The 23,809-nt window shown below is 44.6% G+C and overlaps 1 protein-coding gene across 1 annotated transcript in view; it reads left to right on the forward strand.

Annotated features, from left to right (window-relative positions):
• FNDC3B (fibronectin type III domain containing 3B) overlaps window positions 1-23,809 on the forward strand; it is a 390,987-nt gene that overhangs the window by 59,988 nt on the left and 307,190 nt on the right. The window contains exon 2 of the mRNA XM_026650044.2: window positions 10,576-10,714. Within this exon, the coding sequence (XP_026505829.1) occupies window positions 10,604-10,714 (111 nt within the window). The 5' untranslated portion in view covers window positions 10,576-10,603. The remainder of the gene's footprint in view (window positions 1-10,575; window positions 10,715-23,809) is intronic.

Here is a 23,809-nt window from a genome sequence, read left to right on the forward strand (position 1 = left end):
TCAGGATCCTGAAGTGTGAGTCAGGATCCTGAAGTGTGAGTCAGGATGATTACTTTGTAAAGGCAATAGATGTCTTGGGATAAAAAAGTAGAGCAACTTTTGTTGCAGAATTCTTTGGATAAAACAGATATTTTGGAATAGTATGTGTGGTGGACCCAGATTTGCTTGTTTGGATTTCTTTCTTATGGCAATATAGTACCATGTTCACTTCATCTTGAGAAGTAATTTTCAAAATTTAAAAACCAATTGTTTAAAAGCCATGCATATTAAAGGTAATTGAGGAGGAAGTGTTCTGCAACAATCCTCTTCTATTTTCTCTTCTTGTGCGGCAATCTCTGGGTTTCTATGGTGGCAATAATGTACAATCTTAAACTCATATGTGGTGATCTAAGAAATGGGATGCTCTAGTGGTTTGAGAACATGACGGAAAGCTAGGAGCTCTTGAATTCTAGCTCTCTGCTAGAGCTCTCCAGCTCTCTGCTCATTGGGTTACCTTGGGCAAGTCACTGAGATTTTCTTTGCCTGTTTCTCCATCTGTAACATTAGTATACTACCTACTTACCTGTCTTGCAGGGAGGTTGGGAGGATTAATTAGATAATGTTTGTAAAGCACTTCTAAGAGAGAGAGGACTGCATTGGCAGCAATCCCTCAGAGTTCGAGGGTGATTGTCTTCCACAAAATGATAGCCAGTTATTGCTGGTGAATGCATAGGTGGCTAATGAGACCAAACCGGAATCCACATATCTTGTCACAGTTGGGGCAGACATTTCCTGGTGGAAGGGTTGGATCTGGATTGTTGAGTCAGGCTGTGGTGCATTCTTTCCTCTCCCATTTCTCTATTTCCTGTGGTCTTTGTTGGATCCCTAAATACTGGAATCCTTGAAATATGCCCCAGTGGATTGTGACCTTGATGTGATGGAACGGCTTGTGTGTTCCCATGGTCCTTAGAGCAGTGCCATCAGGAGTCTCTGTCATTCCTGGCAGAGTCATCCAAGGTAGCAAGGTGGAAGGTGAGGTTCCAGATGACCAGCGATACAATTCCCTCCCCCTTTTTCTCCCCACTAGGCAAGTCCTCAGTGGCAGAGCAGGTGGATGAAGAGACAGTTTCTCTCAATAGTTGTGAAGGCAGATGAAAGCTGCAACAGGATGAAGGTTTCCAGTTATCTTGGTTTCCTTGCCTTTGGAATATGATCCTCATCCTGGCAAGTACTGTGTGCAATGGTGTCCCATGTTACAATAAATCACATACAGGCATCTTCCATATTCAGGTCTGACATCTCTGGTGATCAGCAAGTGGTGTTGGGAACAGGACAGTGATGACCGGAAACTCCTTGTCCTGGACTGGCATGAGGTCAATGCTCCGCATACTATGACCGGCATCATTCACCCTCTCACCGACCTACCTCTAGACGTCAGTCCCCATCACCGGCACCATGGGAACGCTCCCCATCTTATTGCTGGTCCCCCCGGCACCGTTCCCCCTGACGCAGGTCTCCCAGGCACCGGGCCCACTCTCACCGGTACAGTCACCAGTCAGTTACGCCTGGCCAGCAATCACGGGAAGCCACGACCAGTAAACAGACTCAGGCATCGACAGCTCCTCCCTGGTTGCCAGAAGGTGGTTCCTCTGGCATGGAAGCCCAGTTCAGCCCATCGCCCTGGTCTCAGCGACGGGATTGGGCACTGGAGCCTACTCTGTCATCCACGGCACCGCAGTGGCAGCAAGGCCAGTGGCCAGTGCAATGGCTGTATTGGGGAGCATGGGGCATTCCGGTGATGACGATGCCCCCTTCGCATTGCTCCTTGGTGGCCACATAGGAGCAACAGATGGTGGTCCTACTGGCATTGGGCCCGGTACTGGAAGCCCGTTCAGAGGTCAGGATCCCATACCCACCCCTAAACCTCCCTCTCCTGCAGCGGCCAAGCCCTCAGCGTCTCCACCGGAGACCAAGTCTTCCTCATCTTCCCCGTACAAGGCGGGTGCGGAACCTTCCAGAGCTAGCCCCCGGATGACTTTAGGGAGCATCAAGCCCTTCTCCCAAAAATAAAGAAGCCAAAAAACTCTATTTATTTGGCAGAAAAATTTATTCAACATCCAGCCTACAATTCCGGGTGGCAAACCATCAGGCCCTGCTGGGCTGATATAATTGTAATCTTTGGGACAGTCTTAAAAAGTTCCAGGATTCCCTTCCTCAGGGTCAGGCTCAAGAGTTTGGCACCCTGGTAGAGGAAGGTACCGTGGCAGCCAGATGTTCCCTGCAAATGGAATGGGACTTGGCGGTGAGAGTGGTCGCATCGGCTATGGTCATGCGACGCAGTTCCTGGCTCCAGATGGTGGGCCTCTCCCAGGAGATGCAGGCCTCAATTCAGGACCCTCTCCTTTGATGGAGTTGGGCTGTTCTCTGATTAGATGGACACCAGGCTACATGGGTTGAAGGACACTAAGGCTACCCTTCGCTCGTTGGTCATGCATACCCCCACATTCTGCTAGAAAGCCATTCTGGCCTCTGTTGTCATCAAGACCTTGGCAAGCCCATCAGGGATCTGCAAGAAGAAGGGACGTTGGGTTTAGCCATTGCCACCCTCCTTCCTCCCGCTTGCCAGCCCAGTCCGGACCCGCTAAACACCTAGGGGGCCAAAAGCAATCGTTTTGAGGGTGCGCTCGAGATCGATGCCCCAGTCATCCGTCCAGATCCTGCCTATCCTTTCCTCAACCGTCTTTCTCCTTACCGGTTGGCCTGGTCATGGGTTATGTCGGACCACTGGGTCCTGGACATAGTAGCTCGAGGCTATACCCTGCAGTTTTTGGATACCCCTACTTCCCCCCCGTTTTCCCCCTCCAGGGACCCCTCTCATGAGCAACTCCTGGTTCAGGAGGTCAACAAGCTCCTGCAATTGGGGGCTTTGGAGGTGGTTCCTGAGGAAATGGAAGGAAGAGGATTCTATTCCTGATACTTCCTAATTCTCAAGGCCAAGGGGGGCCTCAGACCCATCCTGGACCTGCGTGACCTCAACAAGTCTCTCAAGAAGATAAAGTTCCGCATGGTCTCCCTGGCCTCCATTATCCCTTCCCTGGATCCGGGGGACGGGTACGCTGCTCTCGATTTCAGCGATGCTTACTTCCATGTCTCCATATTCCCTGGACACACACGTTTCCTGCGTTTCATAGTGAATGGGCGCCACTTCCAGTTCACGGTGTTACCCTTTAGCCTGTCCTCGGCCCCCAGGGTGTTCACTAAATGCAAAGTGCCGATAGCAACTTACCTCAGACGTTGGGGGGCGGGGGGGGTGTGTCCAGATCTTTCCGTATGTCAACGACTGGCTCATCAAGGGCAGGTCTCCAGAGCAGGTGCAAAGAAGCCTCGATCTGTTGCGCTCCACCTGCAGTGACCTGTGCCTGTTAATAAACATAGGAAAGTCGATGTTAACGCCAGTGCATAGAGTTTATCGGAGTGGTTATTGACTGTATGTCAGCCAGGGCCTTCCTTCCGGAAGCACACTTTCAGGCCATGTTGGATCTCATAGCCCATATAAGGAGGCATCTGATTACCACGGCCTACACATGTCTGCGGTTGATGGGCCATGTGGCAACATGCATGTACGTGGTCAGTCACGCCCGGCTTCATTTGAGACCCCTGCAGATGTGGCTGGCAACGGTTTACGTTCCCAACAGGCATCTCCTGGACCGAGTGGTCACAGTACCGAACCATGTCCTCTTGTCCATGGACTGGTGGCTAGGTCCCAAGTCAGTGCTGCACGGAGTTCCCTCTGTGTCCCCAGCACCGTTGCTCACCCTGGTCTCAGACGCTTCAGACCTGGGCTGGGGGGCCCACCCGGGTGAGCTCAACACCAGGGCCGCTGGCTGCAGCATGATCTAGCCTATCATATCAATGTCAGGGAGCTCAAGACGGTGCACCTGGCCTGTGAAACGTTCTTGCTGCAGGTCCTCATGGACAATACAGCTGCAACGTATTACATCAACAGGCAGGGCGGCGCCAGGTCTTCGGCCCTGTGTCAGGAGGTGCTCAGCCTCTGGAACTTTTGCATGCGGCATGCCATCCATCTGCTAGGCACCCACCTACCTGGAACCAACAGTGTCCTGGCAGGTCACCTCAGCAGGACCTTCTCATCTCACCAAGAATGGTCCCGCCATCTGGAGGTGGTCAGCCTGATCCCCGAAGGTGGGGGACTCCCCAGGTGGACCTGTTTGCATCTAGATGGAACAGAAAGTGCCACGTATTCTGTTCTCTGCATGGCAGAGACAATGGATCCCTATCAGACACGTTCTTGATTCCATTGTCGGGAATGCTGATATATGCCTTTCCACCAGTGCCGCTTATCCACGGGGTCCTGCTAAAGGTAAAGCAAGACAAAGCATCTATCAGCCTCATAGCCCCGGAGTGGTCTCACCAGCACTGGTTCGTCATGCACTGAGTCTTTTGGTGACCGACCCGCTGCAGTTACCTCTCCGACCAGATCTGCTGTCCCAGAACCATGGCAATCTGCTGCACTTGAATCTGGCATCACTGCACCTGATGGCGTAGCCGCTGCGTGGCTAAGTACGGATGGGCGAGAGTGCTCCGCTGCAGTCCAACAGGTCCTCCTGGGCAGAAGGAAGCCTTCCACCAGGGCTACCTATGTGGCAAAGTGGAAACGCTTCGCATATTGGGCCTCGGACAAGCACATTCGTCCAGAGGAGGCCCCACTGCAGGACATTCTGGACTATTTGCTGCATCTTAAGCTCCAGGGCTTGTCGTTGTCTTTGGTCAAGGTACATCTGGACGCCATTTCGGCATTCCGCCCTCCACTTCAGGACAGGTCGATCCTCACCCATCCCATGACGGTGTGCTTCCTAAAGAGTCTGGAGCGCCTTTACCTGCACATCTAGGACCTGGTCCCCCCGTGGTACCTGAATCTTGTGCTTTCGAAGCTCGTGCCCCCATCCCCCTGCTGCTCGAACCCTGAGCTTCCTGCTCCCTTCTGCTTCTCTCCTGGAAGGTCTCTTTCTTGGTTGCTGTAACTTTGGCCTGGCGGGTGTCCGAGATCAGGGTGCTCACGTCGGAGCCACCTTATACAGTCTTCTACAAGGACAAAGTCCAGCTGCCTCCGCACCTGGCTTTTCTGGCCAACGTTGTTTCCCAGTTCAGTTCCACACTGGCCAAGACATTTACTTACCGGTCCTCTGTCCGAAGCCTCATGCATCAGATGAGGAGCACAGGTTGCATACGCTGGATGTCAGACTGACGCTGACCTTCTACATTGATAGAACACAGTCGTTCTGTAAGTCAACACAATTGTTTGTTGCTGTCGCAGACAGGATGAAGGGTTGCCCGGTATCCGCCTGTATCCGTTACTGCTACGAGCTGGTGAAGGTGCCCCCGCCGACAATTGTGACGGCTTATTCCACTAGAGCGCAGGCACCTTCAGCGGCCTGACCTGGCGCAGGCGCCAATCCAAGAAATTTGTTTTGCCACCTGGTCGTCCGTTCATATGTTGGCGTTGCACTATGTGCTGACCCAGTAGGCTCAAGATGATGCTGGCTTTGGCAGAACACTGCTATTAGCTGCACGATGGTGAACTCCGAGCCCATCTCCATTGATACTTATTATGAGTCACCTAGAATGGAATCGACATGAGCAAGCACTTGAAGAAGAAAAAACGGTTACCTACCTTTCAAATTGTTGTTCTTCGAGATGTGTTGCTCATGTCCATTCTATTACCCGCCTTCTTATCCTTCTGTTGGAATTGTCGGCAAGAAGGAACTGAGAGGGTGTGGGCTGGTGGCGCCTGATATATCGCGGCATAAGCGCGGCACTCTAGAGGGCGCCACAGCTGGCCCTACGGGTACCGCTAAGGTAAAAATCTCTGATGGCCACACGTGTGGGCGCACACACACCTGGAATGAAATGGCCACCAGCAACACATCTCGAAGAACAACAATTTGAAAGGTAGGTAAACATTTTTTTTGTAGAAACCAGTTCATAAAGCTCAATATTTAGAAGAACTATTACTTTGCTAGGTTCTCATTTTGAAATTCCGTCTGCCTTAGCTGGAAGAGGTTTTTTAGTTTTGTAAAAGAAAGAGGTGGAAATATCATGAATTATCTTGGCTTGTACATAATTAAAGTGAAGTAAAAACCTTCTAAGAAAAAATAGACCGTTAGGCTATCTCAATGTGTTTAAACTCCTCTTGGAATTTAAGGATAACTGTGTCTTAACACATTGGGTCATCTTAATTCATCATACATGGAAATTTGTTTTGGATAGTTCTACTTTGTTCTTCTCTGTGTTTTTAAGTTTCCATTTGTTGTCATATGCAACTACTATATGTATTACTAATTCACATATTGAATCAATATGTGAAACTTAAGGATCATCAACTTATTTTGTGAGAGGTAGGACATTGCATTACAAAGTAGAAGATCAGGTTCACAGTATTGACTAGTAAACATCAAAAGGTTTGGAAGCTCAGTTTGGGTGGAAAAACATCCAAAAGCTTGGATGCTTATCCTTACTTCCTTGGTCAAGAAACTGAGCTGGAAACCGTATGAAATTTCTAGTATTTCCTGGACATAACTAGCTTGGAAACACAGTCTCTCTCACTGAATAGTGGTATTTCCGTATCCTGTTCCAGCCAAACCCAGGGAATGCAGACACACAGGAAATATTTTCTAAAAGTTTAAATTTATTCAACTTTTTAGAACCAGAAAAAACGTTGGGGTTTTGTTTGATTCAGGCTTTGGATTAGTATATGGTATTTCATATTTTAAGCAAAGCGGAGAAGTTCTCATGTCCTGAACTCTGAATTTGTTTTCCCAGCCCCTTGGCCTGAGTTTTCTTGCAAGTAATGTGCTTTACTTCTTAGAGACAAAGTTGATCACAGTGCTTGCATACTGACCTGTGTATGTCAATCAAATTAATGAAATTGGTTGTGTGAGAGCAACTGTTGCATTGTGGCGGGGATGTTGGCAAATTTGAAAGATACATTGTTTTCTCTTGTTAATCAAGAATCAATAAGAAAGAGAAACCTAATGGGTCAGTATATGAAACTGGTTCTAAAACTTTAGGGCTTGATACATTAAAGTCTGTGGTATAATTTCAATTGAGACTTCAATTGTATCTACACTAGGGCTTTCTGGTGAAAATTTCTCACCATTGTTAAAAACCTGGTGCACTTCCACCAAATGTAGAGATGGTTCCTATGGTTGCCAGTGATTTCAACAGCATGCTATCTAACCCTGCAGAGAACAGGTCTAAATGACTGTGTTGGAAAATGCCAATGGCCAACAGTGCATTGTCAACAACTAGTGTTGCCATTATTGGTGGAGTTGCACCAGTATTGGCAATAGGAGGAAACTTTTCTGAAAAAAAAAAGGCTAGTGTAGACATGGCCGTAGTGAGAATGCAACTACTAAACTTTAAATAATGACATTCAGCAAATACATGTCAGCACATTGGTTTGTTGTGCCTGGAGTGGGGAAATTTACTATGGAAAAATATAGTTTCAAACTACAGTCTATGTTTAAATAAATAAAAATGGCATTGCATTATTTTGAGATTAAAAATGTCTCTTTTAAAACTCAAACTTCCAGATTCAGACTGGATGGATTTGTCATGGAGTTGTATGTGCATTTTAATGTGTTTATAATGGCTCCTGTCAGCCTTGCAGTCCTTTCAGAACTCCTTCATGAAGTTATATATATACCTTAAAAAAACAGGAATGATTGGGGACATATGTGCTCTAGATTGGCTTGCCAATAAATGCCAGAAAAAGCTCAGTATTGTGAAGCTATCCTCTATGTATGATTGATGAACTCACATTGAAAGTCTTCATGGACCAGGGATACAATTAGCTGTTGCATGAATTAATCCAATTTAATTGGAAAACAACTAGAGTCATGTTTTTTCCTAAGTGATCTGTACAACCAGGACACAAAATGGTTACAGCTAGGTTCTGCAGGGCCTTGGTTGTATTGCCATTTCCCAGCGATTAATAATGATGAATTGTGGGACCTCCAAAATGGTGAGATTTAAAATAATTTTGGAGTTTGAGTTATATTCTGGGTTTTGAACTTGTAGGGTTCATATTTTCAAACTTTTCTCAACAATCATGAGGGCAAAAAAAAAAAAAAAGCTGAGATTTTCATGTAATCACCTGGCTCCAGGATCCTGGGGCTTTAAGAAGCCCCTAAGATACTGCAAAACTCGCAGTAAAAATTTGTGAGAGTTGGCAAAACTGCCTTGGTGAGGAAAGGTGTGGGGGGCCTCAAGCAGACGTGTGTCGCTCATGTGACAAGTAGAGAAGACTTTATCAGTTGCCAGCTTTACGTTTCAGAGCCAAGGAGATTTTGTCAGATGATGGATGGGTTGGATCATGGTGCTTGATGTTGTGAGCCAGGGAGGGATTTGGTTTCCAGATTCCTTTTTTTGTGTGTGTAGTCACTGTGGGTCAATATGTGGGGCAAATGGTATAGGGTTGTGATATAGGCCCACACTAATGCTTGACCCAGGCCTAGAATGAGACTTAAAGCACAAAGACATGGACTTATTGTTTAGCTGATCACTAGTTGATATATATCTGCCCTTTGTTTGTTACCTTATGTTACTCCTCAAAACTTGGTGAGAATTTGAGTCCTATAATTGGGTCTCAGATAAAAGGAGGAGAGTCTTTCATTTTGAAATAGATGCCCTCTATTTATATCAAGTTGGCTGACAATTAGAAAAGCTGTATTTTCAGGGTAGTGAGAACATCAGAAAGAACTATGTGAATCATGCAAATTTGGCACCAGCTACATCAAAATAGCCTTTACAGATATATGCCAGAGGAATGGTAATGGTGGTGAGCAGGGTGCTTGTTTTAGAAGAGATGTAGGTTGGTTCACCATTACTTTCTGTGTGTAAAGATGCTTTACATGATAAGAGTGAAAGGTTCAACACTATTCAGCTTAAGGGGTGCAGAGTTTTAAATAGTCACTTTGATCATTCTTGTTACACAAGTGGGCTGTCACAGTTGATCAGAATATTCACTCATGGTCTGATTTATTCTCTGGTAGTTAGATTGCTCTGCAGCTGACTGGATTTTAATGTTGAGCTCTGGATGGGCTCATTTTCAACAAATCTAAGTAAATAAGTATATAATGGTGAAGAGAGAGTGTAGTTTAGTTTCCCATCCATTTACATTTAAACATGGCTTTTACAAATCTAAATTTAAATACTAGCAGCAGGAGAGGGAGTGGCTTAATGGTCTGTGTATCAGGTTATAACTATCTAGACTCCATGGAACCACAGGTTCTAATCCTGGCAGGGTTGACTCAGCTTCTTACCCTTCCTATAGCAGATAAATTGAATTCCACACTATTTATATAGTATGGCTCTTGTAGCTGTAACTTTAAAGAGCAAAGTCCTGTCTATTCCACAGAGACATTAGATCCTACAACACTTTCCACATAAATAGGGTTTCCTTTGTTGTTTCCCCCCCCTCCCCCCCAATTTCCCGTCTGTGCAGAGCTGTTCAGCATTGTGTGTGCCAATTACCTACCGGGTTACTACACTTCACCACAATTGATAGGTTTTCCTACCTGAATTTTATTGATGTTGTATATTAATCATTTGTAAGCATTTCAGGATTCTTTGGCATGAAAGGCATTAAATAAATTCAATTAGCATTAGGACCATGGGGATTTGTGCAAAAGTCTGCTTCCTTTGTCAGGATAAACTATTTACCCTGACTTTAGGTCCTGTCATTTATTCATTAAGGAACTGGATTATTGCCTTGTAAAACAGCATGATGCTACTATTAACACTGAATTATAAAACTTCTTATTACAAAGCTTTCATTTGATTTGTAGCAACTTTTCTTATGTAACACTTCAAATAATTATCTGCGAGGGATGGTATTATAGTGAAGGTAGTGTGTTTCATTACAAATTCTTCTTACGTACTGTCCTACACAGTGGTCCACTTTCTACATGTTGGATAAGATTCTAGGCAAGAGCTTTGTCTTCACTTATGTCACAATTAAGTGGGGACCACTGAAAATTGAAAGTTTGCTCTTCTTACAATTCATGTTGTCGGTAGAAGTGCTATCAAGGGATTAAAAGCACTTGGCTCTTGCTGTATCTTAATGTCAAGAGTAATAGAATCTCTTACGAATGTTAAATATGCAAAGGAAGCAGATTCCAAGAACTACCTTACAGTGTGAGCGTTGTGTTGTTACAAATCAACAAACTGAACCATAAGCTACTCCATACTATCATTCAGAAATTTAAGATCTGGGATGAAGGCTCTGGCTGAAGATATTAATGCTTGAAAAGCCCTGAAGAAAAAGAGTAAAGACTTCACCATGTTTATTTTGCTGAATACTAATTCTAGAATGTTTCTTAGAAAGCAATGGATTTATCCATGACATGATCTGAAAGCCATTAACAGTCCTCTCATCCAGTTTCCCTCGGCCTAGGATATTCCTTTTTAAGCAAGTAGTCTTAATGGGAAGGGTACCACCCTACTGAAGTATGAATAGATTTTTCTTAGTCTACATTTAAAAGAAAATTAATTTAAAACATGTCTGTCTTGCAGGAAACCCGTTGAGGAAAATTCTCCATGAATGTACGTCACAATGATGATGACCGACCAAATCCCGCTGGAGCTGCCACCATTGCTGAATGGGGAGGTAGCCATGATGCCTCACATAGTGAATGGAGACGGATCACAGCAGGTCAGTAAGCTTTGTGGGATGAGTGGGAATTTAAGAGCCATTGAATGGTCTGAATGTGACCTATCTAAGGGCCAAATAGTGACCTTGGCGCATGTGTTTGGCTCCCATTAACTTCACGGAGAACTGTGCCATGTATTTGAGGACAGAATTTGACTCAAATACTGGAATGCCTACACTGAGGCCTGGATATTGTATTGCATCACTGCTTTTGCAGTGATCAGTTCCATCTGGTGTTTAAATATATTCACTGGAATTCAAAATAATGGGACAAAATTGTCAAACTTTGGTGCCTGAAATTAGGCATCTAGTTCCATAATAATATTAATATGGGTCATTAATAATTTTAAAAAAACTTGTATTGCAGTAGTACCTTAGAGTCACAACCACTGGGCCCTGTTGTGTTAGTTGTTGTACAAACATAAAATAAATGGCAGTCCCTGCTGCAAAGAGCTTAAAACTCTACAAGACAAGACTTAACTGGTGGATGAGACAAATAGGCAGGTTGGGATGGGTCAGAAGGGTAACAGATATAATAGTATGTTCACAATTCTTAGCCTGGTAATGGTAGTGATCACAGCCTAGCCATTATCATGTTGTAATTCAGTGTAGGCATTATGGGAGAGGAGGGACTTGATGGAGGATGAGAGGATGCCTTTATGGATTTGGATGGGGGCTATTCTCACAGCCAGAGGTAGTATGGCTACAGAGCACTGAGAGCTTTTCCACCTGGAAGGGATAGGAATGCCCTGTCAGCCTGAACTGCTGTCCTAATACCCTGAATCCCACCTGATACTGCTCCTCAACAGGGATGGGAGGAGGATATTACTCTCACCACCCTGGGGAGATACAGCCTGCACTGCAGACATGGATAATACAGGCCTTCTAATAAAACTAGCCTGATTCAGAGGTGCTGTGCAGTGCTCAGGGAAAACTGAGGATGCTGGGCATATCTGAAAATCAGACAACTCTTCTTTGGATGAGTAAAATGTGGATTTAGAGGCCTAATTTGGGGCACTTACTAGCCATAAGAACTTAATAGAGATGGACCTGAACTGAAAACCGTGTATAAACACCTGTAAAATTTGGGAGTGTGTTTGAAATCCAACCCAGATCTGTATCTGGATTATGCAAATAGTGCATTACTGTCCCTCCTATTTTCTGCCTGTGGCACATGATAGTTCAGCTTCCTGAGGACTGTTATACCTTGGTCTAAATCCAGTTGTTGGGATTAGTATGCAGGTGATGGTTGTGGCCAGTGATATGGTCAGACTTGATGATCTGATGGTCCCTGCTAGCCTTAGGTTCCATTGAATGGCCTGCTGTCTTTATAATAGGTTGAATCAAAACTTTGGATCCAGATATCACTTCACTTTGAGGTATTCAAAATCCAGACCTGAATCCTTTTTGAAAAGATACTGAACCATCATCTTGAATCTAGATTAGTCTCCAATAATGATGATTTTTTTTCTCCTCAGGAAAGTTTATAAAAAAGAGCCCGAGACATGAATTTTGAGGTGAAATAGACATTGATTGAGCTCCATGAAATTAGTTAAACTCATGTACAATAGATTTCTTGAATGAAATTTCTGTTTTGGAATTTGAATGTTGCAGTATTTGCTAATATACGGTTGTGGTTTTAAGACTTGTATTTACAACTCTCCAATGTACTTCTAATGATGGAAAAGTTATGGAAATGATTTATAATATTCCAGATGATGTTTACAGAACGGATACATCTTTTATGCTTACTTTTTTCTACAGAGGCTAATTCTGAACAGTGTATGTACAGAATGTTGTACATACTTGTTTAGTCATCAATTTAAAAGGATTGAGCCAGACCGGGGCACAGGGAAATCTGATCTTGTGTTAATAAGCGCTCAGCCACCAAGTGACAGCAGCCTAATATTGCTAGTAGGTCCCCAAGAGAGGTGCCTAATTATCATGATGAAGAGCACACTTACATCCATGTTTCTTCAGACACACCAGTTCGGTGCCCATCACTTTTTACTCTGTGCACTTTGCAAGTAAGGAAGGGAGTTGATATACGGTGTGCATGAGATGCAGCATTTCACTATGGCGTATAGAAGACTGCGTACTCTGCTGGGAACCTTGCAAGAACTTGCAGGCTTCTAACAGCTTCATTCCTGTACAGTAGTTAAACAGCTGCATCTGGACTTATTAACAGGACTTCTTTAGAAGTTGAATGAATTAAGGAGCTACAAATATTTGTGATACAGTACTTCAGATCAGCTTACTGTTTTGAATTGCTTCTGCATTTTGTTCACAAAAACAGATAAAGGTCAACCAGACTGTGAGAATACAGGATCCGCTTTTGAGTCAAGTGCAGCTTTATTTGATAAATCAGGAACATAGACTAACCTTTTTTCTCTGGAAAGGTATTAAAACAAGATCAAATCTACTTTCTAGCATCCAGATTCTGCCCAACTATATGTCAGGGGTGGCCAAACTGTGGCTTGCCAGCCGCATGAGGCTCTTTTACAGTTAAAATGTGTCTCACAGAGCCCCCCCTCCCCCATGTCCCCTCCATTTTTTGCCTGTCAGATGTGGGGGGAGGGGCCCCATAGGACTTCTGCCCTGTGGTGAGGTGGTGGGGCTAGAGGCTTCTTCTGCTTAGCAGGGAGGGGAGTCTTGGGGCTTCAACCCCTTGGGGTGCGCTTGCCGGGGCTCGGTGCTTCAGCAGGAGCGGGGCTGAAGCCCCGAGCTCAGAAAGGCACTTCTTGCAGGGCTGAAGTCCGCAGGTGCCCCCCCCGCTCCCTGCAGGGCAGAACCCCCTACCCCCACAACCCCACCGTGGGGCTGAAGCCCAGAGCACCAGCACGCACACCCCAGCTCTTGAATGTCTGAAGATTGTCGTATGCAGCTCGGAGAGTCAGTAAGTTTGGCCACCCCTGCTATATGTAAAAGAGCCTTCACTGGGATAAACCAGCTTCTCTGTGTTTGTATATATGCATGTTCTAATAGGAACTAAGTTTTCTGGGGTATTCTTTGTTAATGTAGATCCAGAAGATCATCTCTGGTCATTTTAAAGTTATCGTCTCTATTCTGACACTACTTCTCTTCCATATTTCTCAGCCTTTTAGCAGCTTCTCATATCACTAATGGTATATATTCCTTGGAGGCCTTTTCCTTCTCTATACCAGTAGATGACATTTTACAAAGCAGCTCAGTTTGCTGATGTCTCCTTAGCTGAAGAATACAGGAAAACTCAGAAGTAATCAGTGACATCAAAAAGGAGTCACTCGCAGCAGAAATAACAATGATATCTATGGAAGAAGAAAATGAGTTTTCTATGGGTATGTCTACACTGCAGCTGGAAGGGTGTTTCCCAGCATGAGTAGACAGACACATGCTAGCTTGGCTTGAGCTAGCACGCTAAAGGTAGCAGTGTGGCCTGGCACAGGTGGCACCTTGGGCTAGCTGCCCTAATAGGTACCTAGGGGATCGGATGGGATTGTACGTAGGTGGCTTGCCTGAGCTGCCGACTGTGCTGCCACAACTGTCTTTAGCACGTGTCTGTCTACCCATGCTATGAAGCATTTTCCCAGCTGTAATGTAGACATACCCAAAGAAAATACATTGTCTTCCAGTACAATCTCTTCTGTGGAAAAAGGATGATACACATTTTTTTCAAGAGGGGAGCCACAAAGCTTTGTAATCATGACCTGTCTAAGCTGCCTTTGTTGAGTGGCATTTTAGGATTTAATCAGTCCAAGGAAGATCTAAAGCAAGATTTAAAATCAATAGGTTTAAACACCGGGGAATTCAAACTGTTCCAATGCACTTTAAAAAAGAAATGAGATCCAGGATTGCTGACAATGGCAGGCAGAGTTACAGAAGTAACCCATGGATGAAGTTTGTTATTTGGAAAGCCCGTCTGTGGAGCTCAGAACATACTTTTTTTTCTAAACATCACAAGTTTAATTTTATCATCTTGGTGAATGATGCCTTTAAGCAAAGGATGCTGATGTATGAACTCTGCCCAGCTGTCCTCTTGCACAATTACCTTTTTCTTTTTGTTTTCAACAATGGCAGTATATTGCTTTCAAATATTATGAGGCTTAGAATTGCCTGCCTAGTGGAGTACTTGTGTTACAAAGTGATACTGGATTTTCCCTTTCTTCTGAACTTGTCATTGTGAGTTGTCTTCTTTCAGATAAGAGTATTGTGGTAAATAACAGGCTCTGGAGATCTCAATTTTCTTCTGGACTCTGCCACAGGCTTCCTGTGTGACCTCACCTACCCTTAGTGTCCTCTCTTGTATAGAAAGGTGGATAATACTACAGAGAATTATTCTGAGGCTTCAAGTATTTGAGAGCCTCAAATGAAGGAGCTTTATTGTTATCATGTATTATCTTTCTTTTTCCCTCCTTGAAATGATTTTTCCTTTTTGTTCCCCTCGCTTTTTGTAAACTGAAGAAAGAGTAGGGCAGTAACATTCCTTATCAGAGTAAACCACAGAGAGAGAATAGCCTGAATTGTTTAGCTGTCCCACAGGAGTGGAATGGGACTGCAAACTGAGGCTCAAGAACTAACACTGTGTGTAAGAATTTATCCCTATTGTAAGTTATTCATTATTCATCATCATATAAATAACTTGGGCACAAGAAGTGTGAAGTGGTATGTATTGTTGATAGGGTCACCTTTTGAGGATCGAGGCCTAAATGGCCCTTGCAAAATGTGTGCATGCAAATACCTCTCTTCAATACCTGCACCTAGGCATTTGTTTGTATGTACAAAACAAGTAACTGCGTACACGTGTGATAGTTGCGTGTACAGATATGTATTTTGCACAGAGAAGATTGGTTTCAGTATCAAACTGTGGATTTTTATGCACTCCAAGTGTATGCATGTGTGAGTGTGCACATGCTAAAATCCATAGTTGTGCATTTAAACAGATAATTGCATATACAAAATAAGCAACAGCACTTGCTGTTGATCACTTAGGTGTGTGGTTACCTGTTTTGTACACATACCTGATTGTTCACTTGTGTAAATTAGGGTTTCTTTTGCCCAAATTTAGGCCTTGATCCTGCCACCTGATCCGTGTGGGATATTTTCATGCTGATGTAGAGTGTCGAAGAGTCTCATATGGGCATAAGAATCTGTTTTTGTGGATCAGATTGCAGGAATGGGGACATAGGCAAAATGAATTTGGCCAGTTCTGAAATTTCACTGTGTGTGATTATATATGCAAAACTTGGCAAGAATTAGCAAACTGTATGTAATTTAGTAACATTAATCATTGTTTTAAAAGAGCACAGTCATCTTTGTGAAAACTAAAACCACTCTCCTAAATGTAAAAATAAATCTATTGCCAAAGCGTATTTTGCTAAGATAGCAAGTGTCCTACAACAGAATGCCAGGGAATTTTAAACTTAAATACTGTGTGGCTATATTAATTTCTCACATTAAACAGATAGTTACCAAAAAGTAAATGGTGCTTTTTTAAAAAAAAAGTTAGTGTTGTGATGACGACATTATAGTCAAGATTATTACAACTCGGTCATCATAAATTTCAATTTTTAAAGCCTGAACTCCATAGGGGTGGGAAAGCATGAGACTGAACATGGCACAAAATGAGAATGGATTAATAACATTTTGGAGAGCTTGGTTTAACTGTCTTAGTTTTAAATATTTATTTCTGTACACTAATTATTTAACATGGCCAAATTTGCTGTCCCTACTCTCCCAAGTCCCCTTAGAATAATTTGAAATACTCACAAGAGTAAAGGGAGCTGGAGCTGGTCTGGAATCCAAAGTATGTGATGCACACTGTTACACTGTATTAAGGAGTTCAGACATGCTGGTTCTGCCCAGTAGCCAGTATCAGACTCTAACAGCATTTAGTGAACCTTCTCGGAAGTGAGAGGAATAGAACAGGTTTCTTTGTAAAGGGACAGTCCGTTACAACTGTAATTCTCATTACATCCCTTAAAAAAAAAAAAAAAAAAAAAAGTACATAAAATGCTGCATTGAAAATGTTATGGTAGTGACTCAAGCCAGTGGAAAGATGGAAATTAACAGTTCCAGCTAAAATCTCTAAAAACAATACAGCATAAGGAGCAGTTAGGATGACAGTGGGGAGCATTCTATTGTGCAAAAGTTCAGTTAATAAATATTTTTCCATTAACAAGGGTGGTGTAAGGTGTGGTCCAAGTCAGTCTTCATATCCTTCCAGTCTAGTGTTTAATCCAGATACTGTGCATGTTCTGCTTCAGTTCTGTTAATCACCTCTGTAGTTTAAGGAGTGCACTTTTTTTGGAAAGCAGACTGTTGTATAAGTGATTAACTTGTTAATGCAGCCAGGCCCAGAGCAAAGGAGCAGCTGGTTCCAAATTGATTTTTCGATCGCTGCCTCCTCTCTGGGTGAAAAATAGGTGGCATGGTCTCGTAAGTTAAGGGTATGTTTGCAGGATGATGGGCTGTGGTATACAATACGCCTTTATTTCCTTATGCTGTTTTCAGTTTCTTTTCTTTTCTTTTTTTTTTTTTACATTTTAAGGCACCATGCTTCGACTTCTATGTCTTTGCTTAGATTTTAGGTTTCAGAAACAATGAGCTCTCTTAAAAATCACGTATGCATAACCTTGGGAAGAGAACTGGAGTCACAAAGCTGCTCCAGGATGCAAAATATTGTTTTGTTGTTTTGGAGGACTTGGGAAATAAATCTTCAAGTAAGTTCACTTACCACCAAACATAATTAGTCAGTGTATATAAACAAAAGAAGTCACAATGTGCCTGGCCGCTATTTGTCCCAGATGGATTTCTGAACTTGGCTCATTATACAGAACTGATGTCATGGTGCATAAGTAAGCCCTGAATTAGAGGCTTGCATAGAATCCATTTGATTCCTGTTTGATTGGAGTGGTGGTAGTGGCAGCGGGAGGTGGGAGTGGGGATGCTCCCACTGTCTGCAGAGAAGAGTGTCAATAAAGAATTTGGAAGTAGTGCCAAATGGAACAGTCTTCTGTCCACCTGTGCGTGTGGGGAGGAGGAGTTGGATTTGTAGAGTATGTGCATCCATCTTAAATCTGTCACTTCCTGACTAGGGGCTCAGCCTTTGAAAATTGAAATACATTTTTAAAAAGTGCTGTCTGTAACGTCTTGACCGTAACTATAGCATTGCTAATGTCATGCTGTACTGTGAGACCACAAGCTGTTGGGTACTTGTTCACTGCGGGAGGGGGACTCAGAAAATCAATCTGTTTTGGTGAGTGGTACTGTAAATCACGTAAGTGAAACTTTCCTATCCCCAACACAGATCAGACTAAACAGGGTCTGTGCAGTGATTAGTACATGAGGACAGTGGGGAGGGACTGAATCCAGCCTCTAGCAGTAGACAGGGTGTAGAGCAGCCCAGCAGCTCATGGTGGCTGTTACGCCACTGCCTGGACTTTCAAAGGGGCCACAACCCACGGGTGTTTGTGCCATGTTCCTGACATAATCAACACCCAACACCCCCCCCCCCCCCCCCCCCACACACACACACTCTTCCTGTGCATAGCTATCAAAGAGCCCAACTCTGCCATGAGCTGAGTACCCCCCAAACTTCAAGCCTCAGGCAGGCGCAGAATTTGTCCCCCATGCGCAGCCTTGTTGGCCTGGTTGGAGAAGTCAAACTATGCCTGTGTATTTGTATGCACAGGAATAATAGTAACTATGGGCTAGATATTTTTTAAGGGTATTTAGGCGACGAGATGGACTTTCAGATGTGCCTGTCTGCATCTTTAGGTGCCTACATACCTTTAGAAAGCTTGTCCTAAGTACTTGACAGGAATGTTATGAAGTGCAGCCTAGTTAGGTATTACTTGCAAAGTGCTGTGAGATCCCGGGATGAAAGGTGTCCTAAGAATGCAACATAGAATTTCATTAACTCTAAAGGCGAGAAACTTACATCAAGATGGGAAAGAATTAGATCTATTAGATCTTACTTAGACACCATTGTAGTTCCATTGTGACCATTTTAGGATTGCTGACTGCACCATAAAGTATTCCTCCCCAGGTAAAGTTGTTATAGTAATAACAATAATAATAGTTTTTTTATTATTATTATTATTATTATGTTAACACCCTAATCACCTATAGCAACTGGATAAGAAACCCAGAAAGAAATAATGTAATGATCTTGTACTTGGGAGATGAAATGGAAAAAGCAATTCTATCTCCGCCCCCACTCCCCCCAAATAATTACTTGTGATATTGAATTTAGACATTAAGGGGGAGATTTTTGAAAGCAGCCATGGCAGGTGCCTAATTTCCATTTGTGCTTTTGAAGAGCTCCTGCTACCTTTATAATTGATCAGTAAACCTGCTGCTGTTGGTTATGGTGGAGATGGTGATAACTGGTTTTTTTGGTAAACCAAGACTGTTTTTTAGATATGAATGGATTTTGGAAACTGCAAAAGACAAATGGAGTTCTTCTATTGGGAAATTATGACTTTCTTCTCTGACAAGAGTGGCTTCATGCAGGCAGAGAAGAAAAGAGTTGTCAAATGTGAGACAGAAAATGCAGGAGAAAAGAGGTGGAAGCTGCCCTCATGTGTCTGCCAAAGTTCCATGCCAGATGATAAGGCAGTTTATAGATCATTAGTGTTTTGAAAAGATGACTGAGCCCACCTTTAAAAGAGAACAAATAGCCACCCCACCCCCACCCCTAACGCCCCACATTGCAGAAATAGAAAAAGAAAACTCCGAGGCGATGATGGAAGAATATTCAAAACCGTTAATGAGTGCTTTGACTGTCCTAAAAGTTTCAGCTTCAAAGCCACTCCCAAAGGCTGCTCTTCCATTTCATAATACATTTTTAAACGCTTCAAATGTCAGCCATTTTAGCAATGCCTTGGAGCTTGACCTTGTTTAATTTACAAGGTACAATAAATGGGCATGTGGGTAGGGTGACCAGACAGCAAATGTGAAAAATTGGGGTGGGGGTAATCGGAGCCTATATAAGAAAAAGACCCAAAAATTGGGACTGTCCCTATAAAATCGGGACATCTGGTCATCCTACCTGTGGGGAGGATAAAAAGGAGAACCTGTTGGTGCATTTCTGTGATCCTGCTACTATGGGCTATGAGTAAAAGGAAGCTGACTAGAGGAATTGCTTAAAGTACTCTTTACATTCCACACCCCCCCTCCTCCCAGCTGTTTTTCTTGATAGTAGTGGCTCTTTACAACCTACTGAGAATTTGAAAAGATCATTTGCTTCTAGTTCTAAAATTCCTGTCAAAGGGGCACTGTGTGTGTTAATGGGTGCCTGATAGATAGTTAATCCCAAACCAAGGTCCTAAGTGAAAAGCATTTTGTGGTCTCTGCTTGCCGTAGTGCAAATCTCAGCAATCCATGCTAGCCTCCACTCAAGAGTGGCGCAATGTAAGAGATTATTATTGTTTCTGTGCAGTAAATGGTGGGATGCTTAAACTTTTTGGCATTCTGAATGACACATACTTCATGGCAATAGTTTTATTTCTGAGTTTTTAAAATAGATGTAAAATGCTTTATCTGTTGTGCTCTGTGAGCTGAACTTTTGGTTAATAAACACTTGCATAATGATGGCCAAATCCCACAGTTCTTACTTAGGCAATTATTTCATGAACATATCCATGGGAGTTTTTCATGTGTAAGGACTGAGGGGTTTGGTAGCAGAGCTTTAAATGGTGATTATGCCCCTTTCTCAGTGTGTTTTTGTATTTTCAAAGTAAATAGGAACACTTAATCCTGAGTAAATATATATAGGTAATAAAATAGCTGCAGTCATGAATTGTGGAGAGGTAAACCAAAGACAAGTAACAGCCTTTTTCCTCCTCCTCCTCAAACAGTGGAGAAGCAAAGCTCTCTTAGGCCTGGTCTACACTAACACCCCAATTCGATCTAAGGTACGCAACTTCAGCTACGTGAATAACGTAGCTGAAGTCGACATACCTTAGTTCGAATTTACCGCGGTTCAGACGCGGTCCACACACGGCAGGCAGGCTCCCCCGTCGACTCCGCGGTACTCCTCTCGCTGACGTGGAGTACCGCAGTCGACGGCGAGCACTTCCTGGTTCGAATTATCGCGTCCACACCAGACGCGATAAATCGAACCCGGAAGTTCGATTGCCAGCCGTCGAACTACCGCGGTAGTGTAGACAAGCCCTTAGGGTATGTCTACACTGGCAGAGTTACAGCTCTGGCAGTTACAGCACTGCTCAGAGAGTCCTGAAGGGAAACTGCTGTTGTGTGTTCACACTGTCAGCTGCCCGCGCAATAGTGTGTTCACACTTGCGGCACTTGCAGCGGTATTCGGAGTGATGCAGTCTGGGTAGCTATCCTCTTCCTCTTCGGCCGCTCAGAGTTGTGGGAAGGCAGAGGGGGTTGCGGGGCTAGGTGGTCTAGGTGGCATCCTGGGTCCTGTCCCAATGCCCCGTGATTCATTGCTTCGCATCCCAGCAATCCCTGTGCTTCCGTCTGCATTTGGTGCCATCTTTCAATGGTTTGTGTACTACGCGCTCTGCTCTGCCGCTTCAGTCTGCAGGATTGGGTCCCGCACTGTTGACCAATATGCTGCTCACTCTCACGAGCACATCACAAGTAGCAGTGAAGTTATTCCTTAAACTACAAATGCAAGAGCAGTTTGATATTGATCTCACCACGTGTAGTAGCTACGACATGAGATTGCTTGTGGCATTCATGGAGGTGCTGACCACAGTGGAACACTGCTTTTGGGCTCGGGAAATAAGCACTGAGTAGTGGGATTACATCGTCAAGCACGTCTGATGAGCCATGGCAGCAGAACTTTTGGATGAGGAAAGCCACATTCATGGGACTGTGTGATGAGCTCGCCCCAGCCCTGCAGCGGAAGGAAACGAGAATGAGAGCTGCCCTGCCATTGGAGAAGCATGTGGAAATTGCACTATTCCAGACAGCTACCAATTGGTCGCTAACCAGTTTGGAGTGGGAAAGTCGACCGTTGGACTTGTGTTGATGGAAGTGTGCATGGCCATTAATCACATTCTGCTCTGAACGACCGTGATTCTGGGTAATGTGCATGACATTGTGGGTGGCTTTGCACAAGTGGGCTTCCCTAACTGTGGAGGGGCAATAGCTGGCACGCACATTCCAATTCTGGCACCAGACCACCTAGCCAACGAGTACATTAATCATAAGGGGTATTTCTCAATGGTTCTCCAGGCGCTTGTGGATCACCTGGACATTAATGCAGAAAGATGCATGAAGCCAAAATGCAACGTTTTATAGAAGCAGTATTGTTTGCAACACACAGACCACTGATTCAGTGATTTAAAACAGAGCCACTATTCACATACCTATCACTAACTGGCTGACCCCAGGCAAACACAGATGAGCCACAAGACCCCCAAAATGGTGAGTAACCTCAGGAGTAGGGGAAATCAGTGTTCCAGGACCGTACTGTACACTGGGCAGGTGGCTCTTGGGAAGACCCAGCACTGTAGGGGGGGCCTTATAATTATTACTGTCCCCACATTTTTCACAGGCTGTGTTCATTATGGAAGATATCTCGCTGCTGAGGGTGAGCAGGGAATCAAGGGAGAGTGTTCTCCAAGACTGCAGCTTCCGCCCTAGCTCTTATGTGGCTCACCTATGTGCAGCAATGCCCCTCCCCGTCCGTCCCCCCCGGTGACGGCAGAGTGGCGCGGGAAAGTTACCGTTAATGGGGCAAGAAACAAAGCAGCTCTGCCGAAGAACCTGCGGCAGCGGATTGCCTGGTATCTCCGTGAGAGTTTTGAGGCAGATTCCCATGAAGTGAGGGAGTCAATCAACACCCTGTTCTGCCGCTCAGACTAGGCATGTGGTGGTACACGCATTATACAGACACAAGCATGCTTTCTGCAACCCTCTTGCCCCCAACAACTCGCTTCAGTGATTCCCCAAATCAAAGCCACTTACCAGGGGCTCCTCTCTTGTTTGCGCTTCGCCAAGCTCCAACAGCTGTGACTGGCTAGCCTCCTCCAGGGTAGAGAAGAGCTCCTGACTGCATGCATCTCTGACCTCCAAGTCGTCCTCTGCCTCTGGGTCCCCCTCCCGCTTCACATCCTCGTCCAAGATTTCCTCCTCCTGGCTCGGTCCACTCTCGACTTGCACATGAGCCACTGAAAAATCCACAGTGGTCTTCGCAGTGGAGGTGGGGTCACTGCCAGGTATCGTGTCCAGCTCTTTGTAGAACCGGCAGCTTGTGGGCGCAGTACCAGAGCGGCGATTTGCCTCCTGTGCCTTGTGGTAGGCGTTCCGCAGCTCCTTCACTTTGACCCTGCACTGCAGTGTGTCCTGGTCATGGCCCCTTTCTGTCATGCATCAAGAAATCTGTAGGTATCATAATTCCTATGGCTGGAACGCAGCTGGGACTGGACAGCCTCCTCTCCCCAAATGCTGACGAGGTCCAGCAGCTCGGCATCGCTCCAAGTGGGGGCTCACCTGGTGTGTGGAGCAGGCATGGTCACCTGGAAAGATGTGCTGAGACCACTGCAGGCGTCACCGAGCAAATAAGAAAGGGACTTGCAAAATTCCCAAGGAATTTAAGGGGTGGGGCTGCCAGCTGGTCACCTGAGGGCAGGGCAGTAGAGTTCAAACCAATGACCAGAGAGGTGAGATCTGGCATTGTGGAATACCTTCTGGAGGCCAGTTGCAGCGCTGTAATCGACCAGGGTGTCTACACTGGCACCATGGCATTGTAGCTCCGGAGCAGAAAGCTGTTCGCCTCTCACGGAGTGGTTTTTTTACAGTGCTGCAACTGCGCAGTTTTTGCGCGCTAAGTGGCTTGGCAGTGTGTACACCTAGGGAGCTGCAACGCAGAAAGCTGCTTTACTGCTCAGAAACTTGCCAGTGTAGACAAGGCCTAAGATTAAAGATGTTGGATTCACACCGTTGTGTATGATTCAGTCCTAGGAAATTCTTTCCAGTCATGTTAAACTTGACTAGAAATCACTGTAAGTTTCAAAAAACTTATAATGTTGAATGACTTTTCTTGTACTTCTGGCTCTTGTTTTCTTTTAGTGTAGATCTTTGGTAATGTTAATTTATTTTTCGTCAGATGTCTTTCAAACTGTTATGAAGTGTATATTT

This window comes from Terrapene carolina, unplaced genomic scaffold (assembly GCF_002925995.2).
Source record: "Terrapene carolina triunguis isolate 2854851 unplaced genomic scaffold, T_m_triunguis-2.0 Scaffold88, whole genome shotgun sequence".
Lineage (NCBI taxonomy): Eukaryota > Metazoa > Chordata > Testudines > Emydidae > Terrapene > Terrapene triunguis.